This window comes from Tribolium madens, unplaced genomic scaffold (genome assembly GCF_015345945.1).
Source record: "Tribolium madens isolate multiple individuals breed KSU strain unplaced genomic scaffold, Tmad_KSU_1.1 Scaffold_97;HRSCAF=244;Tcas5.2_LG3a, whole genome shotgun sequence".
Taxonomy (NCBI): Eukaryota; Metazoa; Arthropoda; class Insecta; order Coleoptera; family Tenebrionidae; genus Tribolium; species Tribolium madens.
Window position 1 is genome coordinate 1,579,144 of NW_025401069.1, and position 24,298 is coordinate 1,603,441.

General features: G+C 30.2%; 1 protein-coding gene across 2 annotated transcripts in view; it reads right to left on the bottom strand.

Moving 5' to 3' along the window:
• The window catches only part of LOC123014612 (LIM/homeobox protein Awh), a 36,830-nt gene extending 13,083 nt beyond the window's left edge, over positions 1-23,747 (bottom strand). For both annotated transcript variants that reach the window (XM_044413815.1, XM_044413814.1), the window contains exon 1: positions 23,520-23,747. In XM_044413815.1, coding sequence (XP_044269750.1) covers positions 23,520-23,525 — 6 coding nt within the window. In that variant the 5' untranslated portion in view covers positions 23,526-23,747. The remainder of the gene's footprint in view (positions 1-23,519) is intronic.
• Between the last annotated feature and the right edge of the window lie 551 nt (positions 23,748-24,298).

The window sequence follows — 24,298 nt, forward strand, 5'->3', positions numbered from 1 at the left end:
TTAAAAACAAAAAAAAAATTTGGAAAAATTTTATTCCTGATACATCATCACATTTTTATAGTATTTTAATAATAAAAGAATGATGAATAATCATCAATTAATTTTTCCAAAAAAATAAGTACTTTAAGCAAAAATCATTTGGTTCCATACTTTTTATTCACCTGATATTATAATTATAATATTTATTCAGTAAACTTACAAAAATTTTGTCAATAAAAGCCACAGATAACGTTAAACATAGCTACAATTCAACATACAGCTTCTTAGCTTGCAGCAAAAAACATATAATCAATTTTTCAACAAAAGCCAAAAAAGGTTAAACTGAAAAATGTAAATCTACATAATTTCCAAATTCTTATAGAGAAATTTTTTTAATCATTATTTCCATGTTGCTGGTATCTTATCTTACTTGGCATTTTTTTCTGAGGCACGCGTTCTAAACCATCCTGTATTAAGTATACAGAGTGTTAAGAAAAGATTGTAAAACATTTAAGGAGGTAGTAGGTTACTTAGTTTGGACCAAAATAAACAAAAAAGCCTTAATGAGTCCGCAAACTAATGGTTTCGGAGATATCGAATGTGAAAATTTTTATAAAATTTTTACTAAAAGCTTCTCTTTTTTGTTTGAACAGATTGCAAACAAATGTTTCAAAAAAACGAATAATCCTTATTTTGCCGATCCATGTTTATTAAAACTTTTTGTTTGTTTTGGTCCATACTACATATTACCCCTAAATTTTTTTTACAATCTTTTTTTAACACACTGTATAATAGGTATAGTTTTGCAGACCTGAAATTAAGTTGGCAACATTGAAGAACGATAAGATTACAGGAGGTGCCACGTTTTATATCTTCTGTCTCTATAAAATTGTTGCCAACTTAATTTGAGAATCAGCCATTAAAGAAGAAATGTATTTTAGCATGTAGTACAATTAAGATACGCATTTTAATGATTTTTATCCTTTAATTGCAAAGATAGCCGACAAAGTGTAATAGGTGTTTTATTAAATACTGGTTTGATACTTAAATAATCCGTACTATATTCGAGATGGTTTTAATTTTTACATAAATAAAAACTAAATCTAAGATAACGACATGCATTTCCATAACTAATATGTAAATATCTAATTTGTATTGCCAAATATTAAACATAACTCTAATTTCTTAAATTATGATCTAATAAACTAAAACAAGAATTTAATTTTTATGTAAATGCTATAAAGTTTTTAATTTTCGAGTAATTTCTATAATTGTAATCGCCGGATTGAGACAATAAATAAGTCCAGTTATTTTTCTTGGGATTTCGGTGAATTTTTCTGGCTTTGTTGTCCTTTTTCGGCTTTCCTGTCATGCCGGCACATAAAAAAATCAACATCTTGATCTGAGAGCGTATGCAAATGCGTTTCTGGGTCCCGTGTGACTCCCGCAGCGTGAAGATGTTATTCCTCACCAGGCACAATTTGTAATCCGCCGCCACGTTTAGTGTTGCTAAGCCCTAATCCGATTATATTTCAAACCGCACACTCCCTGAATTATAAATCCGTCATTAAAAAACTTAACTCTAATATACTACACAAATAAATAATGACAAATATTTTTAAATACAATTCGAGGCCTATCAAGAAACAATACTCCGGCGGTTTTTATCCTTTGAAAAATTTCAAATACGTGATGGTTGTTGCATTTGGAATTTTTTTCTCAATGACACAATCGCCAATCAGCTTCCACTTTAAATCGGTTCGTGTTGGAAAGGTTTGATAATTGATTAAGTGAGTGAATAAATCGCTGTCAATGCCGGCCGACTGAAATACCTGAAGGATATCGGATTCTGTCATTCCAGTCATTTATCAAAATATATTTGTTATGTATTTGTATAATAATCCAATACACAACACCTGTCACTCAGCTGCAGTGACTTACGGACTCTGTTATTGAGTGCTGCAGCAGAGATATCTTTTTATTTCCAAGTCTAGGTCAAAACATGCATTTCTCATTCTGACACAAGACATCGAAAACCGGGAATGACTCACAAAGTCTTTTCTATCAATCTAGAATCAAACTGAATGTTTTTTCTAAAAATAACTTACAGAAACTTTTAGTTTCAAATACTTGCAGAAGCATCCATTCAAGCAAAAATTTTAAATCCCGATACGAGCCGCGAAGCGGCGAGTTGAAGAACAATCAATTGTTTCAAAATAGTAACATGAATCTTCAACAATTTTTATTATTACGAACATAAATTATACAAAACATATCTAAGATTTGGTATTGTTAAATTGGCAGTTTTCGTCCAAAAATCTACAGGGTTAGTCACAGGAGAGTTACTTCTGAAATAATTTGGGCAGCAACCTATTATACAATTCACATAAGCGTCTAGCTTCCTCATTTTTAAAAATTATAAAATTGAATCCAAGAATACTTTGCATATCTTTTCATTTATATATATATATTTAATTATTATATTATATTATATTATATTATATTATATTATATTATATTATATTATATTATTATATATTTAAAAAGTAACAGTCAAATTTCGTTAATACAATGTCTTATTACACAAATAACGAAAAAGTGGGCATGCTCTTAATCCATGGAGAATGCAAGAAAAATACTCCAGCGGCAGCAGCTCAGTACTTGGAGAGGTAGCCAAATCGAATGCATCGGGTTCTAAAACATTTCGAAAACTGGAAGCCAAGTTACGACAACATTGTCCCCCAATGAAAGACTCCGTCAGAGGACTTCTACTGGCCCAGAAAATGAAATTAGAGTCCTTGAAACAATAAACAATTACTTGTTATTTTGCGACTTCACTCATTTTCTTCCAGCTCACATTGATTACTGAATTAATTTAATAATAAATAAAATATTATATATTATATCCAGTTACATACAGCGTGCGCCAAAACTCGCGCCACAAAGAAAATTTTCACGTAAGATACTAGGAACAATGTTTAAAAAATTCTATCTATCAAAAAATTTGACATTTATTTTTTGACATTTGACATTTTTTTATGTCTATTTAATGATACTGATGTTCTTGTATGTGTTTTTTTTACAATTATTTAGGAAAGGTATAAAAATTTTGCCTATAAAAGCCACAAAGAACATTGAACATTGAGTTACAATTTAGGATACAGCTTTCTTGTTTCCTCTTCTAATAGCCTGTAGCAAAAATACTTAAAAAATTTTTTTGCAACAGAAATAGTCAAAGTGCAAAATTTAAACTCTCATAACTTAGAAATTTTTATAGATAGAATTTTTTGAACATTTTTTCCATGTTCCTGGTATCTTTTCTCTGGGGCGATTTCTGGCGCACCCTGTATACGTTAAAGGTATTTTTGGTTGCAAACTAATTAATTTTCAAAGTAACTTTTCTGTGACTGACCCTGTATATTATCTTTGTAATGTCATTTAAAAAATTCATAAATAAATGTTCGTAGTTACACAAAATAAAAATATTTGAATAAAAAAACAAACTAAAAAAAGAAAATTAAATGCTTAAACATAGTAATAGTTTTACTAAACAAAGGAATTTTCGCATTTTAAAAATTTTTACAAAATTTTGTTTTTTTTGTTAAACAGGTCATTTACAAAACAAAATTAGCCAATAAAAGTATTAGGCAACAGAAATTTAAAACCCGACAAATTGCTAATAAGTGATTATCTGAATAGCATTTTTAACATTTTTCTAATGCTATTAGCAGAGTAAGGCATATTATTGTCACGAGCCTACTGCGCAATCGCTGTAATCAGCTGTAGCCATAGGCATCGATTGTAGTCATCGCAACGCGTCGCATTTCGGGTCTAGGTTAGCTTATTATTCACAAATTTATACTCATTATTATATTCATTAATGAAAAATAAACCAAGTAATTTCACATGTATTTATGTAAAAAAATGAAAATCGTAGTAACTATAATAATCATTTATATCAAAATCTGGCACGCCTCTGCTTTTAGCCGAATGCAGTAAGTAGTTGTCTATTCCTGCGACATCAATCTAGTAACTTTAAAATAGTCACTTTACAAAAATATTGGTAGTACTAATTTTCTAGTTTTGTGTAAATAATATGATTCTCAAAATGGTCTGTTAAGAGTTGGTTTTCTTGTGTAGAAGCAGAATAGTAAATATCAGGCACGGAACTAGGCCCTCATATTTGGGTGGGCCACGATAGGTCTAAAGTTTTTTAAATTGGGCTAAGTAAAACCCATATATTATGATAACACCGGATAACAATAGGCACCATGTTTTAAAACCAGCAAAATGTCTTAAAAAACTTAATGTTAGTGAAGAGAGGTTCAGGAAAATATACTTCTGTAAAAAAACTATGTTAAAGTTGTATTAACAAAAACAAATTTTATTTTTTTAGAAAATGTTATGTGTTTTGTAAAATTATGAATTTTATGCGTTATTTTTAGTTCATCGTGTACATTTTTAATAAACATTCGAAACAAGCAGTAAACTACCTATGTTTTCTTCTGGAATAAACTTATTTATAAACAAAGAATTTTTATACATATCACAGTTTATTCTCCGTTTGTAAAAAAAATATTCTAGTACATACCTACATTTTGTTTTTACACAACACACAACATGCACACGACTTTACGGACTACCTTCTCATTAATTATCCAGATTGTGTATATGAGTCCGGAAAAGTACTACTTTACGGACTGTTTGAGTTAGTTTACACTTGTATTACAAATTCGTCAGTCCTAAAAATCTGCGAAATTTGGTACCTATTGTTACACCGTAATAAATGGTTAACATTTAAAAAAAATAAATAAAAATAATAAATAATTAGTTTTATTAAAAACATTTCAAAATTTGAAGTTCAGTCAGAACAATTCATCAATTTAGGGCAATTACAAACTTAAATGCCATTGAATCTTGTTGTAGAACAAAATTTGTTACAAAATGCTAGAGATATTTATCCAAACATGGACATCGCTCACTCAACACTAACGGTAATGTCATAAATGCTGTTTTTGCACATTGATAGGTTAACGGAACATGTAGAAATTCACTTTGTATCTAAAATTAAAATACAACAATGCGAATTTTGGTTAAGTATTTCTAGTTTTGTCCCAATTATTTTCGCCATCCTCTAATAATTTTTACAGCTTTTTTTGTTGAAAATAAACGTTGTTAAAGCAGTTAGAAGTTAAAATTTATTCGATGTTTGTTCACTATTTAGAAAAATAATTGCTAGTGAATGTTGCAAAAGGAATGCACAACAGTGCCTTCGGTGAGTTAGAATTAGAATTATCGGCGTGTTAAAATAAATTCCCGTCTTCCAACTCTCCTCCATCCACGTGCTAATAAAGAATTCCTTTCTTCTGAAAGAAAAAGCAACATATCTCCAGTGGGTGTTGTATAGAGGGTGAACAAATGGTGCGAAATACAATAGTGTAAACAGCAACGGGCTCGTGGTCACCTAAATTATTAGTCTGGAGTCCGACTCTAGTGGACAGACTGGCAGTAAACGTGCTTTATTGACTCCGATTGTGTTTAAATCTGTTGTAAATCTCCAGATTATCACGATATATGAGTGCCGCAGCAGTCTACTAGAGGAAAAAGTAGTTTTCCTTTGTTGTTTTAACGGTGATGTGAAAAATATTTTAACAGGGGCCAAATCTTAAAATCCGTTAATGTGTAATGATGCGTGCAGTCTCATGGTGGTTGTGTATAGATAGAGAGCGACCGCAGGATATGCGAGGTTATATCCCCCAGCTTGACATGACACCTATTGTGGCAGCCCACTCTATTATATCCCACTTTTAAACATATTGACTTTACAAGGGTGTGAGCCTGCGGATATTTATCACATAATAGATCGTGCGAGGCCTGTTTTTGGCCAAATTCCAAACAAAAATCGTGGATTTTCGAGTTTAACCTTCGTGGTTAGCGTCAACGGCCGCAAAGGGACGCTGGACGTGGCCTGCGTTGGCAATATATTGCATTAACCTGTCGGCAGGGGCGCTATGCAGAGGTTACGGTGTTAATTAACTAATTTATAACAACACCGCCGATCGCTTACTGCCGATGGAAGAGGAATCTCCGATGATGGACTTCCGTAAATCCCATCATCCAGCTAAATTATTTTAACCAGTGGGATACTTTTCACGTTATCCACCATTAAATGAATATAACTCGTTCTCGGCTTTGTTTTTTACTTATCAGCCTCAAAACGTTTCATTTCGATTCGGATCATTAACATTCGAGACTTTTGTTTCATTTGCTATACTACATTATTAATAAATGTGTTATTGAATGGTGGTGGAGAGAAAAAGAGAAGAGGAGTTGATGAACACCCAAAACGAATACAAAACATATTCATGAGGCTTTGGATAATGAGCGCGCTGGAGGAGAGTTTTGTTTCAAAGAAGCTTATAAGTGTTAGGCAAAAGGACGCACAACAAAGAAGTTAATTATGTTAAATAGATTATGAATAAGCGGCACGATACAGATTTATATCAAGAAACAGTTAGGATTGTTGGTGATTCGATCAAAGAGAGATCGGGAGATAATGTGCTTAATGAATGGTAAAAATCTGACGAAAAATTCATAACGTATATAACTTTTTTTAAGATAATAAAATCTATTGGCAACACTAAAATATTCCAGTGTAAAGTTTGAATTTGATGGTGAAGATTGCCAAAAATTTTGATTTTATTGCCAACCTGATAACCAATTACAATCAACCTGTATTATACAAAGTACTTATTAATCGCTTCACCAAATAAGGGATTGCCTAAACTAAAAGCAATAATATAAGTACATGGTGTTTCGGATCTCGCGCCTCAGAGTAAGATGCCATGAATATAGAAAAATATGTTTAAAGAATTCTATGTATAAAAATTTCGAAGTTTAAATTTTGCACTTTAACTTTATTTATTTCTGTTGAAAAACTAATTTTCCAAGTTTTTTTGCTAGAGGCTATTAGAAGAGGATACACGAAAGCTGTATCTTAAATTGTAACTCTGTTTAATGTTATTTGTAGCTTTTATTGACAAAACTTTTGTACTTTTGCTAAATATTTATAAGAAAAACATATACATGCTGATCAAAAAATGAAGGATAAACTCGTTGGTTTCTTATGGTAAATTTTATAAACAATTAAAAAAAAATTCTGAAAACTGTAATAGTTTAGAAACTATTAAGTTGACGAATCAATTTTATAATGCTGGTCTATGTTAATTTATTAACTTCTCTAAAACATAGAGAATTATTTCATTAACAACATGTAAGCAATTTCGATTTAAACAACCTTGGATAATATGGAGTATTTTGGTAAAACAAAATAGTCGGGATTCGACTAAAAATGGGAGAGGCCATGTAGGGTTTTGGGAAGAATGAGTTGAGCCATCGAATTGTAAAGTCTGAATTGTGTGAATACAGATTTTGTTATTAAAATTGTGTTTTATTAAACCTTGTAGTAAGCGAGGTCTTACAAACAGTAAAAATTTCTTTGTGTAGGTAAGACTTGGACAAGTAATTTTTTATTAAAAAAAAATTTAGTTGTAATTTACCTAAAATTATTTCTTACAACATTGGATAAGAATTATTTTAATATCAATTATTTTTCTTTTGTTTCTTAAGAAACAGAAATAACGTTAATTGTTCTCTAGTTTCATTATTTTTTTTTGTATACGCTCCCGAAAATATCTGTTTAATAAGGGACTCATTTGAGACATTCCAGACTCAATAAAATAGTACGCAAAACGGTTATTTTAGTTACTCAGTCCCCAAAAACAGTTTTAGCGGACTAAAAAATAAAATTGGTTACTATGGTAGGGAACTTTATCAAATAAGAAAAGTAAAAAATCTTGTATGCACCACGTACACAAAAGATTTTAGGTGACTCCTAAGTCGCCTCGTCATTAATTACGATTCGTCCCCTAGAACTCTATTTTGCGTACTTGATACATAAATAGCTACTACATTATATCGTTGCCAGCTTAGTAAAATTCATAATTCATCATGGCTAAAAAAATAAGGCGAGAGATTTTTTTTGCCATTTTTTACAGATTCTCCAAAGCTTTGGATACATCACCGAGGTTATCCGCCATTTTTTGATCACCGTGTATAAGATCATCAGTAACATTGAATAGATATAAAAAAAAATTTTAATGTCAAAAACAAATTTTTTTTGACAGAATTTTTTAAACAATTTTTCCATGCTCTATCTTACTTGAAATTTTTCTCTGGGGCGCGAGTTTTGATAAATGAATGAATTCATGTGAGGCAAACTAAGTAAAAAAAATAAAACGATTAAATATAGTGAAAAAATATACAGGGTCGAATAAGTATGGTTACAGAGCTGAATATTATTGCCACAATTTTTCCTGGTATTTTACAAAATATTGTTTAAAACGTATTTCTTATTGCCATGAAGTAGTAGGGAGCATAGAGTATAGATTAAATAATAAGAAAAAAACAATTTTAAAAATTTTTGCTAAAATAAAATTAAACGAACTTTTTAAATAGGTAAATTAACGTAACGAGCGAATAAATAAACAGACGAATGAAAACACCATCACACAAGCAGACAACAACTCAATAAATGAATACGAGGAATAATAAAAATTAATAACAAACAAAATCACAGTATTATAACTCATATGTTAATAATAAGAGAATTAGCATACAAACGTATAGTCAAGCGAATGAGCTAATAAGCGAATAAAAAAAACTATGAGTGAGTAGAAATACGTTTTTAAAAGTTTTAATCTTGATAAAGTCTGTTGTAAGATCGAGAGCATTCGGAATACAGAAAAACTGAAAAAAATCACTGGCGAAACCCTTAAGACCCAAAATTAAGTCTAAGATTTAGTAATAAATAATTTGAAATCTAATTTGACGACAGTTGTTTACGGTCTTAAGGTTGAAATTTAAAAGGAGATGATATGCACAGTTGAAGAAACCGTAAACGCCCTGTATGAAGTTTTTAAAAATTACAGAGCGACATAATCTATAGTATTTTTGATGTAATAAGAATGAATGCCGACTTTTGAATTTTCAATGGGTATACGTACAAACAAAAAACTTGATAAATTATTCGTTTCTTTAAAACAATACACATAACATAAAATACGTTGGTATCACTTGCGCAGCCATTAAAAAATTTCACCCGTGAGTACATTTTTTATAGACACTTTGTACCACCGCCGTGTGAGACGAAAAAACCCGATATACTGGAATAAAAATGAGACATTCAAAAATAACTTCCTTTTATATTTTTTTCTTTAATTTGTAAAATGTTATGTTTTGATAAAATTCTTGAATGTTGATGCTTTTTTCACTTGGCTTGGGCTTTTAGACAATAAGAACAAGCTCATTAAGAATAGTACGAAATGTATTGCTCCAAAAATTGTTGAGAGTTGTTTGTTAAGAAACATATTTTTTAGCGTTTATTACAAAAAATGTGATTTTACAGCCCCTTTTGCCGCTGTAAAGTTTCACTTCTTGTTTTAATAATTAGGTATCTGTAACTTTATCATTAAATACAGAGACCAAAAAGTTGAAGTTTTTCAAGATTTGGGCTTTTTAGACAAAGAAGCTAGAAAACATTTTCGATCCAGACTTGTTCTTTATCTTCCACCACTCAAAAAAAATTGTTTTGTTTCACATACAAGTTGAGCAAAAAGTATGGAATCATGCGTTTTTGCATATAAACTAATTACTTTAAGAAAAAAATAATTAGTGCAATATAAGGTAGGTACTATAAAAATATGATTGTTTTTCAAGAATAAAATTTTTCGAAATTTCTTTTGGTTTTCTAGTTTTTTAATGGAAACCTACTGCTCATTTTTTTAATTAAAGACTTTACGAAATATAGGTACGAGTTACGAAAAAAAAAGAATTATCACGTAGCTCCGTCAAGAAAATAACTAGTGATATTTTGATATATTGTTTTATTTGGTCGTCTTACACACGAAAGGCTTAACCAATCGTTGCAAATAATATTACTTTGATTTTAGTCTAATGCTAAATTTCGTATGTGAAATCCGTGGAAAATCATGCTTGTGGTCATGTGACAAGAAGCTTGATGTCTTCTGAATAAAAAATTACACAAAAATAGTTACGGATTGAAGCGATGCTTGTGATGGGTTGGAACTATCGAGCTGTTTTATATAGTCATTGAGTAAATGTTTTTTTTTAATGTGGTATTGTACATTATATGCTCTTAACAATAATTCTTGTTACGTAATAATATATGTACTATTACTTAATCAAATAGGTGTAATTTTTTTAAAACTTAATTGTTTAGCAAAAATGATGTTTTGACAAAAAAATCGGCCCAGAGTCCGTGAAATGCAAATAGTTACATAACAATGAGCCTAGATAACATATGTACATATGTAACGTCCCGCCCTAGGGCCCGGCCCCTGCAGTTACCACACAAAGGAACCCCTCTGGCCAATCTCAGTCAGGACCGGCACTTCGGCAGCTGACTGTTCACACTTTTCTTCCAAAGCTATATGTCAGACTGAAAGCGGCCAGGCATTACATGTCCCGTCTCATTGTTTCTGCCTGGGCTATGCCCATGTTGTATGCTAATATGAGACGGTTCTTATTACATATTTGATATGCACGCGGCCTCGTTACTCACTTTCATGTCAAACACGAATATGACATCTGAGAAGCCTTCAGACAATGAATTGCTACAAGCCTAGCCCTTCAGTTTCGATTGATCTGTTTTGCATGCGGTTAGCATAAGTGGTATCACGGTTCAAATCTTATTACAACAAGGGTGTAGTGCATTATTAAACAGAAAAAATTAAAAATTCCAGGTACAACCCACATATATTGCCATTCTGTTACTTTTCACAATGTTTTTTTTTTTATTTGTCAGTAGGGTTCAGATGTGACATAGATTCTTCTTTGATTACACAGAAATCACATGTTTGTGACATACAAACAGTTGCCACGTTGCCAGTGGGACAGTAGAAAAGTTCCGAGGTATACAGAGTGCGCCAGAACTCGCACCCCAGAGAAAATGTTCAAGTAAGGTAAGATACCAGGAACATGAAAAAAATGTTTAAAAAATTCTATCTGTCAAAAAATTTTGACATATATTTTTTGACATTTGACATTTTTTTATATCTATTTAATGATACTGAAGATCTTGTATATGTTTTTTTTTACAATTATTTAGTAAAGGGACAAAAATTTTGCCAATAAAAGCTACAAATAACATTGGACAGAGTTACAATTTATGATACAGCTTCCTTGTTTCCTCTTTTAATAGCCTATAGCAAAAAAACTTGGAAAATTATTTTTCCAACAGAAATAAATTGAGTCAAAGTGCAAAATTTAAACCCTCATAACTTCAAAATTTTTATAGATAAATTTTTTTAACATTTTTTCCATGTTCCTGGTATCTTACCTTCGTTTTTCTCTGGGGCGATTTCTGGCGCACCCTGTATATTACCATTCTGTTACTTTTCACAATGTTTTTTTTTTAATTCGTCAGTAGGGTTCAGTTGTAACACAGATTCTTCTTTTATTACACAGAAATCAAATGTTTGTGACATATACAAAAGCGCAGTTGCGACGTTGCCAGTGGGACAGTAGAAAAGTTCCCAGGTATACGGTCTGTTTCTACCCTTTCGCAACAACTATCAATTCAATTTTCAAAATTATTTTTCTCTTGAATTGGTGGGTTCTTTTGTCTCTAAATTTGTCGTTGGGGTTCTGTTTAATACAGAAGTTTTTTCTTATACAGAAACTCTCAATTTGTGCTCTATTTCACTACAAAAAATGCAAAAGCGCTGTTGCCATTTTCCCTTAATAACTGAAATAATACATAGGTACCAACATTTTGTTACATTTTTTTCTTTTTGATTTATTTTAATTAACTATAGGAAAATATAATCTTCAAAGGTTTCTTTTATTTTGTGTCAATATGTTTGATCATTTTATGTTTTGACAGTAAGTCGATTGTTGAATGGTTTCACTGGTAATTTAGTTATTCATCCACCGGCGTATAAAATCATCCTTCCAGTAGATATCGCATTAACTCACCAAGTGCAATTATGCTGCAATATAATAATGCTCCGCCCATTTACCAAGGCAACTTGATTGATATTTTTCCGGTTGAATGAGAATCTGTTGAAACTTTTAAACAGTAAAGTCATAAATAAGAAAAAGGAAAAGAAGCAAATAATAAGCGTTGGTGAGAATAAAAAAAAAAACAAGAAAAATTATTAGTTTTTGAACTTATAAAAAAATGCTCTAATTTTTAGTTTCAATAAATTAATGATAATACAAAATGAATAAGAGTAATTTAGAGTAATTTATTTAAATTACTCTAAAAAAGCAATACCTAAACGAAATTTTGTTCAAAAATAAAGTCTGATTTGTCAACAGTATTAACCTATTAATACAAGAAAATCTTTGTTAATAAAGACAATTGTCTTCAAAAACATAATCTAAATGAGTAAATGAGCGTTTCTTAACCTTTTTCAGTCTACGAACTCCTAGGAAATCAAACACAATTTTCAAGGACCCCCTTAATAGAAAAAACAGCAATAAATTTCGGACCATTTATTATAGTACTACTTACAAATACAAAAAAATACTTTTTCATAAAAAATATGTTAATGTAAAGGTTAGTGTTGCTTTTTTGCAACTAAATTAGTGATTTTCGGGTTGATGTTACTACTAAGTTGTAGTCTCAAATGGGATTCTACTTGTAATCTGTTTCTGTATTTGTTTTTAATATACAGGTGCGCCAGAACTCGCGAGCAGAGAATGCCTTTTCACGTCGGTATGTGGTTGAGAAAAGCAGTAAGCTAAGTAAGCGTAGCGATTACGAGACTTTTGGTGGCATTTATTTATTATTTTTAAATGGTCCATAGGTGAGACTGCGGACCCCCGCATTTTGCAGTGTTCTTAAAACAAAGCTATATACATTTCTATGGAAAATATTTTATATTAAATAGTACACGTTGGAATAACACACTTGAAGCCTCATTTTCCAATTTTCCATATTGGTTTAACAAAATCTCTTAAAATAAACCAAATATTCATTACAAAATTTACGCGAAACACATTGAAATAAAACACAAATTTATGTTTTGTGATTTCTTTGATTCATTTAATAATTTTTAGAGAAAAAACAGTTTTTGGTTGTTTAATTTATAAAAAATAGACTTTTCTATACAGTATCTACAGCAAAAAAATGTTAGACAGAAATACAAATCGAATAAAAAGCAAACATAAAAATAAAGCCAAATTAGCCAAATCAAACAAAACAAACTGAGGAGTGGGTATATTTCAAAACTAGATCTTCCAGATGTTTTTTGCATTAATTTGTCAAAATAATAGGTAAAGCAAAGAACTAAGAAAAAATCAAATTAGATTAAAGAGACCGAGGTAACACATTTTAAGCATGATTTTTAAATTTTCTGCATCAGTATAGAAAAAAATAAGGGCAATTTTGTTTAAAATATAATTAAGCTATAACGAACTTTATACAAAACAAACTAAAAGAAGATTTTAAATTTGAATACATCTTTTAAGCAAGGCCGTTAAAAGTTTACCAAAATAACGTACTTATTTAGATATTTTTCAACTTCTTTCCTTCGTTCAATAAGATTTCTTAAAATAAGGCCACTTCTTCTTAGCAGACATCTCAAATTTAACTAAATAAGCCGAAATAACACACTTATAGTCTCATTTCTTAAAATAACAACACTTATTAAGAAATATGTTATATTGAGCTAACAAGTGGAAATAAAACATTTATTGTCTGGCTTTGCAGTTTCTTATGTTTATTCAACAATTTAACAAGAGAAATCAAATCAACGTTATCAAAAAATGATTAAAATCTGCAGCCTGATCTTAACTTGAGACTCTTTAGATGTCTTAGCAAAATTATTAATAAAAACGAAAACATCTTTGGAAAAAATCTGCTATCATTTTTATGCGTTCAATTAAATTTCTATCTATCAAATTAATCTTTAAAATTATGTTAGACGGTGATGTTTTGATAGCACTGAATAATGTGGAATTGTTTGAGTTGGCAACACAATTAAGAGCATTTTCGTATTTGGCTGTTTGCAACACTGCATGAAGTAAGATTTTAGATTATTTTCCTGTTCAAGCCTCAATATGAACAATTAGAAGATACTAAGGTTAAAAATAAAATTCATTATTGCCAACTCAAGCCGTTCTTGATAACGGAAATTGTCCATTTATCATAGGACGTTCTGTCTTTGTTTTCCAATGTTGCCTACTTAATTTTAAAGCCATGAGCCACTTTGGTGAAATTTAATTGAGCATTTTGTATTTTACTCCTGTTGTTGTTTTAAAAATAAAATCATTCAGATGAAACAAAAGTGCTATAAAACCCCAACTAAAAGATTTTTAAACAATAATAATTCCTAATTTAAAACAAAAAAATCAAAAAACTAGTAAAAACGTTTATTTTTTTTTCTAATTTGATTGGCATGATTGGCAAAATGACATTTTGTGAAATTGTAAATAACCAGTATGGAAAAATTTATTTTTTTCTTAATTTTTGCAAATTCTTTCACTTTGGTAACATTCTTTATTAGTTGTGTGTATTCACAACCAGATCACGTTTGAAATTCTTTCCCAATAAAATAAATTTGCGTCTTGCAGGCGTCTAAAGCACACACACAATCCCGATACAATTTTAAAGAAGTAGTTAACAATCCATTAACTTAGCGTGTTCAGTTCTCATCTAGTCGCATTCTATGGAAGTTTATTCAAATTTAATTACCGTACCGATCCAAAGGTATTCATACAAATCTAGCGTCTGAAACTCGCTCAAAACAGCTGCTTTCAACCGTTTGTTATCCAAAGCAATTAACATGGACCACAACACGAATTAAAATTTCAAATATAATATTTTAATCCGCTACAAAAATCTAATCCGACCAGGAAATGGCAAATATCTTTAATTAAATAAATCATTCCACCAGTTGCCTAATTTCGGCCCATGTAAATTTAATTTCTAAACATGCTGTTATCTTAATTAACAAAACGGTGTTCATTGCGATTATCGTTATGGTAATTTTTTGGTTCATCATAATTGAAGTGAGTTTTACATTTTTATGGTTGGTGATCATGGGAGAGTGTTTGAATCGGATTTGGTGCATATGTCACTTGATTTATTATTGAATGATCCTCTTAAAAAGGAGTGGTTAGATGCAATACCAATATTGTTTATACCTAAAAAATTCGTCGCGAGGCGAAGCCGAGCCAAACTAACGTTTTCATTTATATGCATATTAACGATAACCTACCATATCCAAGTAGCCGCCTTTATATGAAAAATCCCCCTCATACATCACAACTTTTGGAAGACACAACGTTTTACAGATAAAGTTATTAATCTCGCCTATTATCAGGAACATCTCCGGTAATTGGTTGTGTGATAGGTATAAATCGACACCATACGTCATGCTAGTTAACACCGGAAAAATTCGTTGTAGCTTATGACTTTTTATTTCCATTCGTTAATTACATGTAATTTTTTAATAACTGAGAGGAAAATCGGGAATAATTTATGATATGTGTGCATCAGATAATTTCGAAAAACGCCCCTCTCGGTCAAAGGGTACAACTCGTGTCAGTTTTTTAACGCTTATGACGGGGCGAAATAAACGCGAAAGCCGCCGCTTATGATAAATGGACTTCGAAATTCCAGTCGGATTCTTCACATTGTGTGCAGGAGCTGAGTTGTTGGACTTCTTTTTTTATCGAAATTTATTTGCTGCGGATAGAGTTTGAATAAGGAGCAAAAATCGCATAAGTGTCATTTAGGCTTTTTTTACCAATTATATGAACATCTGGGAGATAGCCCACTGTACGCTCAATAAATGCTCATTAAATTATAAAATTGCGCTGAAAGTTAATGATTTCTTCCTAGTTAAATGCATATGTTGTAGGTAATATTTAACATTTTGCCGATTGGCCGTTAAAACTACATAATGGTTTGACTTTATTATTTTATTACTTATATGTATTTTTGAAACAAAACTTTCCATTGTCTACAACTAAAAATTTACATTGAGTCCCAAAAGTTTAATTTTGATTTCTTAGAAACAAAAAAATTTGATTTGTAGTGCCTCTGTTGTTTATAGTATAAATTTCAAACAAAAATTCTAACTAATAAAATGCCTTAAAAACTAAGTTTTACTAGCAAATTAAAAGTTAATTACAATGATTTTGTCTTAATCCTTGACAATAAATAATAAGACAACAATAACACTAGTTTTGTCTTTTAATATTTCTTTCTCTTGGCAGAGGTGTGTTTAGGAAAACAAGGCTTCCACTTAATTTATTTAATTATGATTTCAGCAAAAAAATTCATCAGATTTCAACCAATTTAAAAAGATTTGTCAATTATTTCATGAATTATGTTATTATGAGCTGTTTCAGTTTTTCTTTGAGAACATCTGTAGGTATATTAAGTAAAACTGTTATTTTTTATTCTATCTGTAAAAAACTAATATAATAATAAATTTAATTATAGTCATGTAAAAGTAACCTCTTGCCAAAATTAATCTTTCTAATAACGTTAAATAAATAGTTAACATTTCGTAACAACTATTAAAAATTTTGAAGCTTTTTAATAGTAATTTACTTTATAAGTCCAGTAAGTCAAATATTACAAACAAATTTAAAATGTTTAAGAACCAGGCGACGTTGGAGCCGAGTTTTGAATATCGAAATGAAGCTTATCGGATGTACCTACAGGGTGTTTCAAAAAGATGTCGCCAAACGTTAGGAGGTTATAGCGGTCAATGCGGTATAAAATTTTTGCATATAAAACGCCTAGTCAAAAATGAGCTGTTTGGCCTCTCGCCTCTGAAGTCAATTTTGTCTAAAAACGTAATTCTGTCTTGTTCACATTAAAAAAACGTTGGTATTTAAAAAAAATTGTATTCCAAATAACGCAAAAAAATTACAACAAATGTTCAAAATGGCGACACCTGACTTTTTGTAAATTCTGCAAATTTATGTAACGATTACGGAGATTTTAAGTATGCAAAAATTTTTACCGCATTGACCGCTATAACCTCCTAATGTTTGACAACATTTTTTTGAAACAGCCTGTATATCGTAAAGTATTTTATTTCATACTGTCCGGTAAAATAAGCTTTCCGCCACATTTTTAATCCGGAAAGTGAGCTATTAACTGGTATCAAAGCTGGTAGGTATGTAAAACTAAAAATAAATCAGCTATTACGTCAGAGCTGGTAAGTGTAACCAAACACCTAGAAACACTTATACCGGATTGTTATTTTTGACACAACAAAACGTCAAATCAATTTTTTTTACAAATTCTCTTAAAACAGAGTAAAATAAAATGATATATTTATTACGATATACATCCTGGGGTAGTACTCTTACAGTATAATTTAAATATCTTATTTGTCCTGTAATATTTGACATGCCGGATTTTTGAGGTAAAGTACTCTTATTTGATACTGTTTCAAAATAGTTATTTATGAAATAGGTTGCGAAATGAAGTCTTTTAAGCACGCGACGTGAAATTGAAATTGTTTAACACGTCAAGTGCCTAAACACTTCTTTCGCAACGTGTTTCATACATGATTTTTTCTACAATCACCAAAAAAATTTATAATTAGAAAATGTGGCATTGTCAAAAAAAAATTGACTTTGTCAAATAACAGAATTGTAAAGTTGACGAGTAAAACATCGATCTTGTTGCCGAGTTGTTGTTTACAAACAATAATTTGCAAAAAAATGAGTGATTCCGATGATTTCTGATATCGAAAATGCAGCAGAAGCCGCTGTGAATACCCTTATACCAGAGAGATCAAAATCTCTGTAAGTACCTATTAAACAACTTCCGACAAATTTGAAATTTGATGCAAGAAGAAAAAAATTGTTACCATCACGGAAAAGACAGTTTTGGCCTATTTTTCACAAGCTTGGAAGATTGGGAACACACAGCCTCGTGTTTGCCAATTTCTTCTACGTCTTCACGTGTTGAAATTTTCACAGAGAATCAAAATTGTCAAAATATCTCGGATATCTCATCAAATGTTCAATTTTCTAATATTCATAATAATATTATAAACAATATATTGACAATTATTGCTTATAAGCTGTTTATTTAGTGTTTTTTTGGCATTATTTGTTCGGTTTCATTGAAATAAAAAATGGCGTTACATGAAATCTTTTTTAAGCACTCGCGCCTAAAATGACATTACTTTTAGGCATTTCGAAATCATAACAACAATCTAAATATTAACTTTATAATGTCGATTATAGAAAAAAATGTTTAAAATATGCATTTTGATGTTTTTGTGTTAAAAATGACAATCCGATAAGGGTTGTTTAATTACATTTACTAGCTCTTTTACCGTAATATGTAGTTCACTTTCTGGACACAAACTGAATGTGTAAATGCCCATTCACTGTTTTCGTTTTATACAGCATTTTTGTAATACATAACTTGCAACAGTAAAAATTTTCTGCTCTAAAGTTAAAATTATTTCACTCAAAATGAATAATAAAACGCAAGCTTGTCAAAGTTTCCGCTGACATTTGATGTCAAAAATCAGGATTGCCATCTGAAGAACTTTAATCAGGGCCTACTCTCATTTATTTTTTTTTGATCGCACGGTACAAACAGAAAAAATCTTAACTGAGACATCCAATATTGCAAAAATCCAATTTCCTAATGAAATAACCAATTTTTTCTAGTGAAACTATTATATTATATCATTAAAATTTTACAATAAAAGTTAAAATTTCCACTTTTAAAAATTTGTTTTGCTTCAAATACATTTACTTTACCGGTAATATGTTTTATTTAAAAAGTAAAGCCAGTATTCTACTGGAAATTTGAACAATAAGCAGATGTCGGTCTAAAATTACTAAGTAACTAAATTTATAAATTTTGTACATTAGGTCACTCTGTTTACTTTTTATTATGTGAGCCTTTTTGTACCCACTGATTGTCATAAAATCCCATTATGTGCAAAACAAGTAATGTTTTTATTATTATTATTAGCTATTATTGTTATTTTATTTTATTTATCACTTACTTAATTAAGTTTTATGATAAGCATTTGAGAAGCCGTTACTATAATTACTAATAATATTTGGATTTTGGATTTTGTGACATTAGTATGTATAATTATTATTATCCAGTATTATTACTTGTAGAAGTCATAGTAAAATAGAAAAAAAGTTTAATTAGAAAGCTGTTCAAAAAAATATATCTATTGACTAACCAGAGTTTTTTTTCATTCAAGATATTTTTGAAATTTTCTAAGAGAAAATACTTTAACTTGGCTTAATAAAAATTCTACAATCAGCAAAGTCCCTATAAGTAAATCTTCCCAAAAAGCTCGTAGAAAAACTAGACAAAAAGCTTTTTTATAAACGCATGCATACTCAAAGATCAAGTCCGATTTCCAGAGTGACCGAATAAATCTCGTCACTAAAAAGCATATTTCGCGTCTAAATCTGGTATCAGCCTCGTTTTATTATCCCACCGGCAGTATTTTAAGAGGCATAAGCTACGATCTGCCGACACATTTTTCACGCTTTCTGCTGTCGCGCTTACTCCCATAATTTATAGTTGTGCGGTCCGATAGTGGACGCTCGGCTAGCAGGGGGCCACGCTGGCGGGTGTTCGCGCGAAGAAGTAGCCTGTGCGAGGCCCCCACAGGGCTCATCTCGCCACCCCGACACTATTAATGGGTTTATTAAAAGACTTTCTCATTGCGGACATTTCTCAAACTGCCACCGATGCAGAGAGCGCAAATGCTAAAGATTTTATTTATTTATTTAATTTTTTGTTGATTTTTTGAAGAGGGATTTGAGCTGTCAAAAGGACGTATTGTGGTCGTGTCCAAGACACTCAAAGAGTTAAAATATTCACATGTCACCTTCGAAAGAATGCCATTCTCGGAGATTCATTCATCTCGGACTGTGTCATCGAGAAAAGTCACTTTTGAATTGAGATTGATTGAGTTTGTTTTCTTTGGATTTTAAAATTTGATGCATCGTAATCGGATGCGAGACAAAAGAAATTTGTTTAATAAATTCAGTATCAGTTCGTTGTGATTTTACTTATCATACAATACTAATTTGTCGTCACCTCGATTTTGATGCGTCAGATGAAATATTTATATCATAGGGTAAGTTCGGGAAAAACAGCTTGCAGTGTGAAAAACATTCCCGAAGCTACTCTACCATTATTTATTTGTTGAATTTCTCCAACGAATACCGGTTTGTTTTATGACACGATAATTTCTTGTGTTTTATGAGAAAATAAATCATTTTAGTACCTGGTTATCTTGTTAACGGATAATCGTCACTTCTATATTTTACTGCACGTGTAGTTTCTTATAAATTAATTATGAGCTTTAAGAAGTTTCTATTATTATATGCAAATCACACATGAATCTGTTTTAAATTCAAGAAACACGAATATTTCCAACGGCTACTGCCTTTATGCACTCTTATTCAATTTTGAAGTGTTTATGTTCGTTGAAAAAATGAAATAATAAGTAGTACGATTTTTTTAAGAGTAGAAGCCGGAAACGCCACTTATGGGTTATAAAAGTGGCCGCACCTCCGAAATTCATATATTATAATTTATTTTTATGTCCATTGTATCTTAACATTCATAATGCTATTATAGCTTGTAGGAGACTTTTATTTCTAGGAGGTAATTTATTATCGTAAACCTACTTAACTGAGGGATAACATTCGATCAAAAAATTTAAAAAAGCTGGTTAAAAATTAGTAGGTGAGTGGTAAAACCTTCACTCAATAACGGGAAAACTCAGTTTCAATAAAAAGTATTTGTATATACAGAGTCGCCAGAACTCGCGCCCCAAAGAAAAAAAAAGCCAAGGTCTTTAAAACTTTAAAATTAAGTTGGCAACATTAAAAAACAAAGACACAAAATCTTATGATAAATGGACAACTTTCTTATCAAGAATGAGTTGTGTTAGTAATAATAATGTTTCTACCTTTAGTTTTTTTGTAGTTCTTATATTGACGTTTGAGACTTCAAATTTCAATAGAATTTTAAAGAGAAATATAACCTACAATTTTGCTTAATATACAGTGTTGCAAACACCTCCAAATATGAAAATGCTCTTAATTCTGTGGCCAACTCAAACAACTCTACATTTTTCAGTACTATCAAATGATCCTCGTTACTAACATAATCTTAAAGTCATACAACGCATAAAATTGGTAGCAGATTTTTTCAAAGATGTTTCCGTTTTTATTAACAATTTTATTAAAACATTTGTTGATTTCATCCAAAGAGTGTAAAATCAGACTGTAAATCTCAACCATTTTTTTTATTCCTCTCGTTAAATAAAATACCTACTATTTTTTTAAAATATTTTTTTAATATGTTGTATAAACTTGAGAAATCGCAAAGCCAGAAAATAATGAATGTTTCATTTCGACTTGTTAGCTCAATATGTATTTAAAAAAAATCGTTGAACCGAAGTAGAAAATAGGAAAATGAGAGATTCTACATATAGGTACCTACTTAGTATTTTGTTCTAGATATACTATGTTCTTCCTAAAATTAATGTTTTGTAGGGAAAACACAAGAAAAATTAATATTTTGAAACTTAGAAGGTAGTTTTTCAGTGAACGTTTTTGACAATGATAACAATAGATAAGAAAGGGTAGAGATTCTTAATCACCAAACAAAGAAGTTTGATGCGACTTTTTTGTTAACAACAGAATATTAAGTTTCTATTCTATACCTACATATGAAAAAAAAGTTTGAAGAGTTTAGACAAATTTCTACTTTGATTTATTTATTTTATATGGCATAAATAAACTTAATTTAAAGCTTTAATTGCTTTTTAACATAGATATGTAGATATTATTTTGTGAAATATTATATTTTATCTATTCTTCCTTCCGTCCTTAAAATTGTTCATAAGTTACTGCTTTAATAATAATCATTATTAAGTGAAGCAGAATAGGTGTTGTAAAAAACAAATACAACTTTAAAGAAAAAAGAAATAAAAAAGTAAGATAGATTCAAGAATAGTTTCCTATCTGAAAATTATTGTTTTAATAATCTTTTTTTGTCAAAAATTATTGTTCATTAGGTACATTAAAAAATAATGAGAGAATAAAAATAAATAAATAAAATAACAAAAACTGGGCCTTGATACCCGAACTTACCCTATATTTTATTAAACAGATTACTGTTATTAATAAAGAAATTGAAAAATAGAAGTTTACAAAAAGAATAACTGTAAGTATATCTTTTAAAAAATAAAAAGAGAAAAAATAATAAGACAGTCCAAGAAAACTTCCACACAATTGTTTCTACATTTAACAAATTTTCCTTCAACAACTTTCAGTAAATTTCATTAATAAAAAAATTAATAAAACCTTTATATTTATTAAATTTAATTCTACAAATGGTTGTTTTTGACGTTATTATAAAAATTTTTCTAATTTTTATATAAGTATGAGGGTATATTTTGTATTTTATAAACTTTATAATTACAAAAGTAATTTAAAGCTTTAACAGTTAAGTATTACTTATTCTTCCTTTCTTATATAATTGTTGTTCATAATTTGCTTTTATGCTATTTTTCAGTTATCTGCTGGTGTAGCAGGATAAAAAAAAGTAAAAAGTAAAATTGAGTTAAATGAAAAATAATTGCCTATACTTATCTAAAAATTCATCTTTTTAATTAATCAAAAGACATAAGCTTAATTTTTATTGAAAAATAATCAAACAATAAAAAAATTATATTAAACAAAAAAGGAAAATAGGTCTCATTATTTTCGAACTTACCCTATTTTATAAAATAATAATAATTTATTTACCCAGCTTTGTCCGACGGCTAAAATCTTGAAAATATAAGTATAACAAATTGTAATAATAATAAATTATTATTTTTCTTAAATAATAAAATAATGAGCAATAAAAGATACAAATTATTCATTAATTAATATGTAAAGTATACAAAGTATACAATTTTACCTGACACATACTTTGTTTATCCAAATAGGTATTTTTATAGGTATTAATTATTTAATTAGCTGAAACCAGTGTCTATTTTAATATTTTTGTTAAATATAACTATTTTATTTATTTACCCCATTTACAATAAAAAATAAATAAACAACCCAACCCTCTTATCATTAAAAAGTCAATGATTTCTTAAATGCATAATCCGTACTTGACATTTAAAAAAATTACATAGGTACAACCTCTTCAAAACTTTTGTAAAGCATTAGAGAGAATTATTATAACAACTTTTACAAAATTTTGGATCAGATTAATTAACCAAGAGTTGCTGTAACTTTATTTCTGAATGTCAATTACATATGATGACTTTTTGATGCATGTTGTATAGAAAACAAAGTGTGCAAGTATTGCGTTCATTATAACTAGATCCATTGTTGGATTAAACTTAAATAAAGATTATAAGACAATTAAATCTACTTTAATACAATAATGTTTTGCGAGTTTTTCGAAACGTCTTTACCTTCATTTTCAAAAATCTCTTTTTCCAGGTGTCCTTCAGCCCTCCAGTGCGCACATAAGTCTCAAAATATTGCACAAAAAATTTGCAAGTGTTTAAAAAGTCCCATTTCACCACCACACTGTTTCCTCACCCAGCCCCAAAAAACCGTCAAGCAGGGTCCAAACCTCCACAATAAATTTTGAAATCAACAAGAAGCATACTCTTCGATGTTACCAATGCAAGCGTGCGCAAGTGACTGCCCAGTCTGCCCGGAACTTGCTACTAGAAATCCGATGCTTGTAGCTATCCTCTTATTGGTCGATTGTGAAAACCGCCGGCGTAGTTTGTCCTGAAATCGGGCGGGTTTTCAGACGCAAGACCCGCCTTACCATATAATATTCAATATGATCGTTTGCGGTTGCTTTTTGTTTGCTGGGGAAAAGGTAATGGCATTGTGAAATGTGACATCGCGCGCAAGACTGCCCTTATAACGGCGAACGAGGCGTTTTTGATAGTACCAGGAGATGGTTATTTCAGAGTTTGAACAGTTGTCTCAGTTTCAACGGCGATAAATTTCATTGAGTTTTGTAATTATAGCGAGTGTCATATTAGAGTTTGAAAACGTGTTTGATTTTGCCACCGGCGTTGTGATAATAAACGTCAAAACTGATTTAGCACTGGGACTACAATGGAAGTGGAGCTATTGGAATGCAAATTATTTTTGTGTTTGGAAGCAGACAAGTCGATGCTGTCTCTTGATACTTTATGAATATCATATAAAAAAATGCAATCAACGATGG